Source organism: Salmo salar, chromosome ssa03, assembly GCF_905237065.1.
Source record: "Salmo salar chromosome ssa03, Ssal_v3.1, whole genome shotgun sequence".
NCBI lineage: Eukaryota > Metazoa > Chordata > Actinopteri > Salmoniformes > Salmonidae > Salmo > Salmo salar.
Window position 1 is genome coordinate 54,476,354 of NC_059444.1, and position 12,000 is coordinate 54,488,353.

At 40.7% G+C, this 12,000-nt stretch overlaps 1 protein-coding gene across 2 annotated transcripts; it reads right to left on the minus strand.

Annotated features, from left to right (window-relative positions):
• Window positions 1–133: 133 nt before the first annotated feature.
• On the minus strand, window positions 134–10,709 carry LOC106600893 (modulator of macroautophagy TMEM150B). Of its 2 annotated transcripts, none has more exons than XR_006769169.1 (6): window positions 8,877–10,709; window positions 4,279–4,338; window positions 2,354–2,421; window positions 2,144–2,271; window positions 1,204–1,841; window positions 134–221 (listed from the first exon to the last, which is right to left on the minus strand). XR_006769169.1 is itself a non-coding variant. In XM_014192652.2 (6 exons), the coding sequence occupies exons 1-6, from the start codon at window positions 9,008–9,010 to the stop codon at window positions 1,151–1,153; spliced, it is 765 nt and encodes a 254-aa protein (XP_014048127.1). In that variant the 5' UTR covers window positions 9,011–10,709; the 3' UTR covers window positions 229–1,150. The 2 variants fall into 2 exon arrangements, 1 of the variants encoding a protein (XP_014048127.1); XM_014192652.2 differs by lacking the exon at window positions 134–221 and having other exon boundaries at window positions 229–1,347; window positions 1,664–1,841.
• Window positions 10,710–12,000: the final 1,291 nt, after the last annotated feature.

A 12,000-nucleotide genomic window follows, 5' to 3' on the forward strand; every position in this document is an offset into this window, starting at 1 on the left:
ACATTTTATTAAACATATGTCAAATTAAAAACACTTACAGTTATGTAAACCCTCATGACTTAAAAAAAAAAAAACTTTGTTGAAGTATGAATTCCTGTATCACATCACATTAAAGTTGATTTCAATTTTCATGGCAATAATCAGTTAATTCATCTTCCTCTAGATAAATACCGTAGATATGTTTCCAGTGTTCATGTCTTGATGTGCCATTGAAATAATATCTGTTGGTACAAAAATAAAACCAAAGGGGGAAAATCTTAGATCCGCTTGACTGAATAACAGTACAAGACAATTAGAATTGTGATAAAAACATTTTTATATAACTTTAAGACAATATATGCATTTTTTCAATACTTTCATAACATAATATTCAATAAGTAAATAAATAACAGTAATACAAAAGTTGTTTGTGCGTGTACAACAAAATGCTGGGTTGTTCGACCCAACTGCTGGGTTGCAGGCATTGGGCCACTTAGTTGGGTTGTTTTCTTTAAAAGACTGCTGGGTTATTGATGCTGGGTCATTAAGATATGACCCTGCAGGTCAGCTAAGAAGACTGGAGTCATGGCTTTGTAGGGGCGTGGCTTTCCGATAGTTATTTTTTTGGCCACCCGTGAGCGTAAATTACATTCTGGTTCATGTGTTCTGTTGTATTGTTATCACATGTTAAGGTTAAACACTGACACGTTTGAAGCTTTAAAGAGGCTTACACAAGTATGTGAGTTCCCCAAGAGCTTATGCTAATACATATCCCAAAATATGGGATATCTCAATGTTGGGATGTTATATTCAAATATGTAATGTGCAAAAATAGAAATTTGCAGTGTACAAACTTAACATGATTAACAGAAATGACCTTTACTCTTACAGGTGGCCAAAAATCATTATTTGAAAGTCATGCCCTTAATAGGCCACGCCTCATGAAAATAACCTATGGATTACATTAAAAAAAAGACCCAGCTGCTGGGTCAACCCAACTGATGATAAAAAAATAAACTAATGATGGTTAAATTAACCCATGTTTGGGTATTCACGCAACCCAACTAGCTGGGTCAAAATAACCCAGCGTGTATGTGTGTGTGTGTTTTTAGATGCTAAGCGATGAACAGTGTATCAATGCATGGTCATTGTCACGGTCTCATTGGCTGTACTATGAAACATAATTCATTCTGACCACTCCATTGGTGCTCTGTGTCTTCAGACCTTGTTTCTGCACGGTGAGCTGGTGGAAGTCGATGTGACGGAACTCAGACCCAAAGAGGCCAAAAAGGACAAAGAAGGACATGACCAAGGCCCACTCACAAACGGCCGCTCCAGATTTGTAGCTGGTATTATGAAGTATAGCCACTGGGGAGGGAAAGGCCAGGCAAGGAGCAACAACACAAGCAGATGACCTGTCAATATCGAAACTATACAGTTTGTATACAGTCACATTCCCAGCTAAGTGTAGCGTACCGCTGTACTGCCAGTCTGGTCAGGGAATATATACTACAGTCCATTGTTTGTGTGTCATATTTTCACTGGTATTCAAGTTGCTATATTTTGCATAAACACTGTTTAGCATGCATCAACAGTGAGTAATAGATGTGTTTTATCTTCCTACATGAAGAGACATTCTCTGAGAACGGCGAGCGCCTCCCAGCGGTATGGTCTGTAAGGATACTGGTGATGACCAGGATGGTGCAGATGCTACAGAAGGTAGCTCGAAGAGGTCCAACCCAGTGGCGGTCTTTAAAGGGATGGGCTTTGTAGCAGAGCCACACCTGCAGCCAGAAGTAGGCCAGGCCCACGAAGAAGGCCAAGAACGCACCCAACAAGTGGATCCCAATCACTACAGATTGCTGAAGGAGAGGGATGGGAGAGAAGATGGAACGAAGGAGATATTGTCAGCAATTGTCAAGGTATAACAATATGTCAACTTGCTATGTGTACATGCGAGGGGCGGAGGATATTTAAGCAATAAGGCCCGAGGAGGTGTGGTACATGGTCTGATATACCACGGCTGTCAGTCAATTAGCATTCAGGGTTCGAACCACCCGGTTTATAATAGGACTTGTATCACAATAATAAAAATATATAATAGTATTGCGATAACTGCCCTTTACCACAATAGTTTACACTGAAGCGAGATTCTAAACGATACCTGGAAGTTTCCGATGATGGAGATGCCCACACAGGAGATGAATCCCAGTACGATACTGGCAATGTTCACCTTGCTGTTCTGACCATAGTCCCTGACCTGCTGAAACCGGATCACCACAACCCACAGGGCTGACACACAGAGAGAGAAGGGGGTATTGAGAGAGAGCGAGAGTGTGTGTGTGTGTGTGTGCGTGCGCATCTATTCACTTACCCAGGACAGCACAGACGTTGCAGATCTGAGCAAAGATGCAGCTCTGAGGATTATAGGTGCCACATTCACTACGGAACACAAACATTCACATTTCAATTCTCTACAATTATAAACAAATAACATCAGACGTAGGAACCTCAAAATTGTGTATTAGTTGACTTCACAATACACACCTTATTGTTTCCCTCTCATACTTTATGTAAAAAATGTATCTTAGTTTTTGCATCAAATTATCATAAAGTATCTAAAAAATGAGTGTGTAACTCAATGAAGTTGCTTATAGATGATTTGGACATGAAGCGCAAAAAAGCTAATATAAGTACCATTGACTTGCAGACCGGTAAACACAACCAAAGCATGGATTGTTGTCATTTTTTAAAATGTAACCTTTTTTTTAACTAGGCGAGTCAGTTAAGAACAAATTCTTATTTACAATGACAGCCTACCCCGGCCAAACCCAGATGACGCTGGGCCAATTGTGCGCCGCCCTATGGGACTCCCAATCACGGCCAGATGTGATGCAGCCTGGATTCGAACCAGGGACTGCAGTGATGCCGCTTGCACTGAGATGCAGTTCCTTAGACCGCTGCGCCACTATGGAGTCATACCTTGTCCATAGACTGCTTACAGGGTAAGGAAACCAATGTCATTTTGTAATTTGGGTGAACTTCAATACTCCATGCTAGCTATCGGCAAATAGTACCATTGAGCGCGTCCTGACCGGTTGCATCTGGGCCTGTGTATGTCTGTGTGTGTGAGTGCATGTGTGCTAACGTGTAGAGAATCAGAGCAGGTGGTCAGTCCAGTTCAAGTGTTCAGCAGTCTGATGGCTTGAGGATAGAAACTGTCTCTGAGCCTGTTGGTATCAGACCTCATGCTCCGATACTATCTTCCGGTCTGATACCAACAGGCTCAGAGAGTTTCTATCCACAAGCCATCAGACTGCTGAACACTTGAACTGACCACCTGCTCTGATTCTCCACACCTTAGCACACGTGCACTCACCCGCTCATACATTCATTATACACACACACACACACACACACACACACACACACACACACACACACACACACACACAAAAACACACACTTAAATTCATTCATTACATACACACACCACAACTGCTGCTACCAGACTCGTATTATACTGCTCAATTTATACACGTGCACCCCTCTCCAATACACGTGTAAATATTGGACAATAAATTGTGCTTTCATGTATTATACTTACACTGAGTGTACAAAACCTTAAGAACACCTGCTCTTTCCATGACATAGACTGACCAGGTGAAACCTATGAACCCTTATTGATGTCACCTGTTCAATCCACTTCAATCAGTGTAGATGAAAGGGAGGAGACAGGTTAAAGACTGATTTTTAAGCCTTGAGACATGGATTGTGTATTTGTGCCAATGGGCAAGACAAAAAATTGAAGTGCCTTTGAACGGGGTATGGTAGTAGTTACCAGGCTCACCAATTTGAGTGTGTAAAGAACTGCAATGCTGCTGGGTTTGTCACGCTCAACAGTTTCCTATGAATCAAGAATGGTCTCCCAAAACACATCCAGCCAACTTGACATTATAGAGTCCATGCCCTGACGAATTGAGGCTGTTCTGTGTATGCTAAAATGTTTATTTTATTTTCTGCCATTTACTTTATGTTCGTATTCTTATATTTTATTATTTCTTACTGTTGTTGCATTGCGAGAAGGAACCTGCAAGTACGTTTTTAATTGGACGATGTATACCGTGCGTATCCCGTACATACGACTAATACAATTTGAATAATGTTATAACTTTAATATTAAAGTGATATAGTGTTGATTCCTCAATGATTCACTTTTCATTTTGATCCATGCCATTGGGAATATTTATGGAGTACTGTGAGACATTGACTGGATTGCAAGACCAGTGTGACTCTTACCTGATGTAGGGGAATCTCTCTGTGATGTTAACAGTCTCATTCGATACAGCGATACCAAACCTGGCAAGAACAAGAACTGTAGTTAGTATTTTAACACTTCCATTACAACATACAGTGATTTCGGCAAGTATTCAGACCCCTTGACTATGTCCACATTGAAGTTAACGCCTTATTCTAACATTGATTAAATTGTTAAATGGTTTGTTTCCATCATCAATCTACACACAATACCCCAGAATGACAAAGCAAAAACAGGATTTTAGAAATTTTTGCTAATTTATCAAAAATAAAAAATACAAATTCACATTTACTAAGTATTCAGACCCTTTACTCAGTACTTTGTTGAAGCACCTTTGGCAACGATTTCAGCCTCAAGCCTTCTTGGGTATGACGCTACAAGCTTGGCACACCTGTGAGACTTGTCCCAAAGCCACTCCTGTGTCGTCTTGGCTGTGTGCTTAGACTTGTTGTCCTGTTGGAAGGTGAATCTTCGCCCCAGTCTGAAGTCCTGAGCGCTCTGGAGCAGGTTTTCATCAAGGATCTCTCTGTACTTTGCTCCGTTCATCTTTCGCTCGATCCTGCCTAGTCTCCCAGTCCCTGCCACTGAAAAACATCCCAACAGCATGATGCTGCCACCACCATGGTTCACCGTAGGGATGGTGCCAGGTTTCCTCCAGAAGTGACATATTTCATTCAGGCCAAAGAGTTCAATCTTGGTTTCATCAGACCAGAGAATCTTGTTTCTCAAGGTCTGAAAGTCTTTAGGTGCCTTTTGGCAAACTCCAAGCGGGTTGTCATGTGCCTTTTACTGAGGAGTGGCTTCCGTCTGGCCACTGTACCATAAAGGCCTGATTGGTGGAGTGCTGCAGAGACGGTTGTCCTTCTGGAAGGTTCTCCCATCTCCACAGAGGAACTATAGAGATCTGTCACAGAGTGACCATCGGGTTCTTGGTCACCTCCCTGACCAAGGCCCTTCTCCCCCGATTGCTCAATTTGTTCGGACGGCCAGCTCTAGGAAAAGTCTTGGTGGTTCCAAACTTCTTTCATTTAAGAATGATGGAAGCCACTGATCTGTGCCTTGACACAATCCTGTCTTAGAGCTCTACGGGCAATTCCTTCGACCTCATGACTTGGTTTTTGCTATTACATGCACTGTGTCGTGTCTTTGGCTATGCCGGATTAAGTGATATGACATGCTAACCTATAAAATTCTTTCTCTGTAATTAATATTACCTGATTAAGCTAATCATGTAAATGTAATTAACTAGAAAGTCGGGACACCACGGAAGAGTGTTTATAGAGCTGTTATCTTCCGAATAAACTCTTAAAACCTCTTACATCTAGATGTTCCGCTAGCGGAACGCCTCGCCAATATCCAATGATAGGGCGTGGGGCGAATTACAAACTCCTCAAAAATCCCAAAACATCCATTTATCAAACATATGACTATTTTACACCATTTTAAAGACAAGACTCTCCTTTATCTAACCACATTGTCCGATTTCAAAAAGGCTTTACAACGAAAGCAAAACATTAGATTATGTCAGGAAAGTACCCAGCCAGAAATAATCACACACCCATTTTTCAAGCTAGCATATAATGTCACAAAAAACAAAACCACAGCTAAATGCAGCACTAACCTTTGATGATCTTCATCAGATGACACTCCTAGGACATTATGTTATACAATACATGCATGTTTTGTTCAATCAAGTTCATATTTATATAAAAAAACAGCTTTTTACATTAGCATGTGACGTTCAGAACTAGCATACCCACCGAACACTTCCGGTGAATTTACTAAATTACTCACGATAAACGTTCACAAAAAACATAACAATTATTTTAAGAATTATAGATACAGAACTCCTTTATGCAATCGCGGTGTCCGATTTTAAAATAGCTTTTCGGTGAAAGCACATTTTGCAATATTCTGAGTAGATAGCCCGGCCATCATGGCTAGCTATTTTGACACCCACCAAGTTTGGCACTCACCAAACTCAGATTTACTATAAGAAAAATTGGATTACCTTTGCTGTTCTTCGTCAGAATGCACTCCCGGGACTTCTACTTCAACACCCAATGTTGTTTTGGTTCCAAATAATCCATTGTTATATCCAAATTGCTGCGTTTTGTTCTTGCAAGACACTATCCGAAGGGTGACGCGCCGGCGCATATTGTGACAAAAAATTTCAAAATATTCCATTACCGTACTTCGAAGCATGTCAAACGCTGTTTAAAATCAATTTTTATGCGATTTTTCTCGTAAAATAGCGATAATATTCCGACCGGGAGACCTTGTTTTCGTTCAAACACTGAAAGTTGAAAACGGAGTCTTCACATGCACACGCGCACCCGTGTCATTGTTCTCAGAGCGACCACTTTCCAAATGCCCTACTGTTTTTCGCCCAGGGACTGCAGAGTCATCATTCCCCGTTCTGGCACCTTCTGGGAGCCTTAGAAAGTGTCACGTTACAGCAGAGATCCTCTATTTTCCATAAAGAGGCTATAGAAGGACAAGAAATGGTCAGAGAGGGCACTTCCTGTATGGAATCTTCTCAGGTTTTGGCCTGCCATATGAGTTCTGTTATACTCACAGACACCATTCAAACAGTTTTAGAAACGTTAAGGTGTGTTCTATCCACATCTACTAATTATATGCATATTCTAGTTTCTGGGCAGGAGCAATAACCAGATTAAATCGGGTACGTTTTTTATCCGGCCGTGAAAATACTGCCCCCTATCCTAAACAGGTTAAAGACCTATTTATATTTTACATCGATAGCAGTCAATATTAACCCTTATCTTATTTTCAGTCTCATAATGAAAGTTGTAAATTCTTGGCTATCTTCACGAACCCTGGCTAACAAGTTGAATCAGCAATACAAAATTGGGTTTAATTATTTATTTACTAAATACCTAAACTAATCACACAGAATTACAAATACACAGAATACAAATGATGTCATACAGAAAACGTCCCTGGTGGACGGAACCTGTATGATGGCTGGTTACACAAAGGAAAGGGGGTTGGGCTTGAATGAAAGAGCGGGAAGACTAAGGAACAAAGAAACAGCAGCTATGCTATCGTAAATACATTATCTTATGCATTCTAAATTACCGGCCATTTGGAAAAGGAAAATGCAATAAATATTTACTCTGAGCTGCGCTTCGGTATATTGGTCATAGATGCTGGCCGGGTTGGCCAACAGATCTTCCTGTCCTCGGAAGAATGTCAATTGTGGTAAAGTGGATACGTGGTGGTATCTTCGTCTGGTTGTTAAGACTGGATCCGTCGTCCGTCCTTTCCTAGCCCACGTCTACAGCGGCCGCTGCTAACTCAACGGCTAGGAAGTATCACTTTTGTAGTGAATAAGCTCAAAGTTCATACCATTCGCCACCAAAGCTCACGCCGAGGTTGGCTTAGTTCTGTACTTGACATGTGTGTCCTTATAACGCAGAGGCTGCAGACCTCACGCAGTGGAACATGTGGTTATCTTTTCGTCAAAGGCTTATATAGTGGAGAGGGGGAAGGATGTGTTTCATCGTTTAGAACCCCTGTCTCTTCACAGGGGCGGGCCACTGATCAAGCAGGGCACTTTCCTTATGAAAACCCAATTCTCTCATTTGGAAGCTAAAATTACATTTAATCTCCTAACAAACAATTTCAATATCAAACATTTCAATTGCATAACAATTACATGTGACTCTGATAACTAGAGGGTGTATACTTTCCCAGGTACAGTTTATGTTGTCCTATCATCAGTCATAATGTCTCTGATGACAACCGAACTGACATCCATACTCATTACGTTCCAAAGCATATTTCCAACTGGTTTTATTACCAAAATATGGTTCCTTTTCGCCATTTGTTTGATGTTCCCAGACTCTCTATATTTAACACAGGCTATTCAACAGTCCTTCAGTAGGGTCAGAAGGAGAGGGGAAGGGAGAAAGGTATTTATGGGGGGGTAATAAACCTTACCCACAGGCCAACGTCATGACAACTGTCAATTGTGGGACCTTATATAGACAGGTGTGTGCCTTTTCAAATTGTGTCCAATCAATTGAATTTACCACAGGTGAACTCCAATCAAGTTGTAGAAACATCCCATGGATGATCAATGGAAACAGGATGCACCTGACCTCCACTTCGAGTCTCATAGCAAAGGGTCTGAATACTTATGTAAATAAGGTATTTCTGGTTTTTATTTTTAATACATTTGCAAACATTTCTAAAAACCTGTTTTCACATTGTCATTATGGGGTATTGTGAGTAGATTGCAGAGTTTTTTTTTTTTTACATTTATTTATTCCATTTTAGAATAAGGCTGTAACATAACAAAATGTGGAAAAACTCAAGGGGTCTGAATACTTTTCAAAGGCACTGTATATCTTCCAGACCAAACCCTGTGGAGGGTGACGGAGGCATTCATTTGATATTTGTTTTGCACTCAGAGTAAACATAAAAATGTTCTTCATCTTCATCATTGCCATATCATTGTAGCATAAGTGACCACAGTATTCTTCTGCCTATTGCTAATAAAGAAGAAGTGGCTGAAGAGGAGAGCACACACGGACGTCAGATAAATACTTACACAACCCATATGCCCACAGTGCCAAACACCGCCAAGCAGATCGGAAGCAGTGCCCAGAGCCACATAATGGTCCACTCAGGACACCTGGGACAGACACAATTACTCCTGTGTACAGTAGTTGCTTTCAATGCCATGTAGTATCCTGACCCGAGTTTAAATCCACAAGTATTTAAATAACAAACGATGAAATACACATTTTCTGTGTATTTGAGTATTTTCAAATAACGTGGCCAAAATCAACTACTTCTATTGGAAGTATTTGAATTTATTGTCAAATCCTTTCATATAAAAAATATACTAAACAAATCTAAAAAAGATACTTAGAAAATATTTTCTAATTCATTATTTCAAATGCATCGGAGTATTAAGTTGTATTTGAGTAATTTCAAATATATGTCAATACTTTCAAATACATTCCAATATTCAACTACGGTACTTTCAAATAAAAAAAAACATTTGAATACTTAATTTGAAATGGATGTGAACGTAATTGAAATAACTGAAATAGTATTTGAACCCAGGTCCGGTAAGTTTAGTATCTGTTGATTATCTGTTCGTACACATCTTACAGGATCAAAACTTATGAGGTGAAAAGGAACATTTGAAGCTATAGGCTTACTCAATTGAGAAATAATTTTGAGTGATAGTTATTTTTCTGTGCTTCCATTCTCCTCCTGTCTAGTTTAAATAAGCTCCCTGCTCTTCCAGACTGTTAAAACCTCATCAAATTACACCCAGAAAAATCGTTACTTAAAAGGAAAGAAAGATACAGAAAGAGCAATAATGTCATAAAGACACAATTTACACAAATAAGATACATTGACAAGTTTCATGTTTCAAGTTAATGTCACATGCACAAGTACAGTGAAATGCCTTTCCTGCAAGCTCTATGACATAGTAACCTAGGAGAAAATAATATTTAACTGTCAGAGAAAGAGAAGTTTAGTAAAAAGTGTTTTAGACTCACAGTTTTCTTGTATGTACAGATGGGAGGTAAAGCTGACTGACACCTCTTGACTTTTTCTCCTCAATAGAGGAAATGCCTCTCACCCTTGGCCATCACTGTCAAATATACCGTAATAACACCAGAAGAAAGTTGTTTCTCACTCGCTTTACCAGAGAGAAGGTTGTATGGTACAATTACTACATTGGGTCAGGGCCGGATTAAGAAATAATACACCGCAGGGCTTAGAGATTTTATATTATTATAATGGTGATGATGAAGATTGGTATGAGGATGACAGTATTGATTGAAGTGTGAAGATGTGACCCGATAGCGAATTTGACCATGACAGTGTTATAATTTCATTTATTTAAATAAAGTTGCCACGTATCACCATGAAGAAACAGGTAAGGACATAGCTCATGTCTGAGCATCGGGTCATGCCCATGTGAGTGGAACTGGGGAACTTAAGACACATACGTGACTTTCCTTGTTAATACTGTACTTTATGGGATTATTTCTGTTCATGTGTGTTAAGTGTATATCCTAGATTTACAACAAAAAAAACATTGTGGAGGGTACGGCAAAGGTGCCCGAAGAAGAGCTCCGGGCCCATCTACAGTTTCTGATTGACACTTCTCCCTTCCTGTACCAGCAACACTCCCTCCACTACCACTGCCTTTCTGAACTGCCTCAACACGCGGTCAGCTGTGGAACACCAGCACTTGCCACTGCCAGAACCCGGAATGGATTGATTTAAAGCGTATTTGAAATTCCTCTTTGTAATGAAAAGCACTATATACAATAAATCTATTCTTTTTTAGATTGTGTAACTATTCTACTTACATTTACATTTAAGTCATTTAGCAGACGCTTTTAACCAGAGCGACTTACAAATTGGTGCATTCACCTTATGATATCCAGTGGAACAACCACTTTACAATAGTGCATCTAAATCTTTTAAGGGGGGGGTTAGAAGGATTACTTTATCCTATCCTAGGTATTCCTTAAAGAGGTGGTGTCTCCGGAAGGTGGTGATTGACTCCGCTGTCCTGGTGTCGTGAGGGAGCATGTTCCACCATTTGGGTGCCAGAGCAGCGAACAGTTTTGACTGGGCTGAGCGGGAACTGTGCTTCCTCAGAGGTAGGGGGGCCAGCAGGCCAGAGGTGGATGAACGCAGTGCCCTTGTTTGGGTGTAGGGCCTGATCAGAGCCTGAAGGTATGGAGGTGCCGTTCCCTTCACAGCTCCGTAGGCAATCACCATGGTCTTGTAGCGGATGCGAGCTTCAACTGGAAGCCAGTGGAGAGAGCGGAGGAGCGGGGTGACGTGAGAGAACTTGGGAAGGTTGAACACCAGACGGGCTGCGGCGTTCTGGATGAGTTGTAGGGGTTTAATGGCACAGGCAGGGAGCCCAGCCAACAGAGAGTTGCAGTAATCCAGACGGGAGATGACAAGTGCCTGGATTAGGACCTGCGCCGCTTCCTGTGTGAGGCAGGGTCGTACTCTGCGAATACTTAAAGCAGTCATTTTTTTAAAGTACATTTTTGAAGGGGTTTGCTATGCAAGACATTACGGTAACAGTCTGGCCAACAATGTCTTGATTTACAACTACTTGCTTGCTCTAGTTCTTACAGTAACATACTGTACAAGCTGTGGGCTTCCTCTGCACGCCTCGCTCTCTCACACACACACACACACAACCACATTACCATAAACGATTGTACATCCACAAACATAGTGAAACCAAACACATATCAGAAGGACTTGATATACTCTTCTTTCTCTCTAGACTGAAAGCTGTAACAGGGTGTCTACCGTTTAGCATTAGATAAGTCAAACACAAAGTAATAACTGAGTGTAATAATGGTTCAACTGCACCAATATTATCAGCTTCCAATGATGACGCTCTTGGTAATAAAGATTGGTGGGACAAAGGACCTTTGACCCCAACCATTTGAAGAAAAAGCTGGGTCCTTTAGTCTCCATAGGTTTACTGTGCCTCAAATAGCTAACAAGTTATTTCATTAACCGCCATGATGTTTTACTTGGTGAATCATACATTCATTTAGGAAAATGTAATGTTGGAACAGTATGGAATTCAGACGTAGGCCCTGAAATTTTAGATTTCACACAGTTGAAGTCGGAAGTTTACATAAACTAGTTTTCATGACTCCAACCTA

Coding starts and splice junctions, on each gene's coding strand:
- LOC106600893 (XM_014192652.2), bottom strand. CDS start 9,010: ATGGCATTGAAAGCAACTACTGTACACAGGAGTAATTGTGTCTGTCCC. Junction 2,272..2,353: donor CAACGTCTGTGCTGTCCTGG/GTAAGTGAATAG, acceptor TCTGTGTGTCAG/CCCTGTGGGTTGTGGTGATC. Junction 1,842..2,143: donor CCATCATCGGAAACTTCCAG/GTATCGTTTAGA, acceptor CCTCTCCTTCAG/CAATCTGTAGTGATTGGGAT.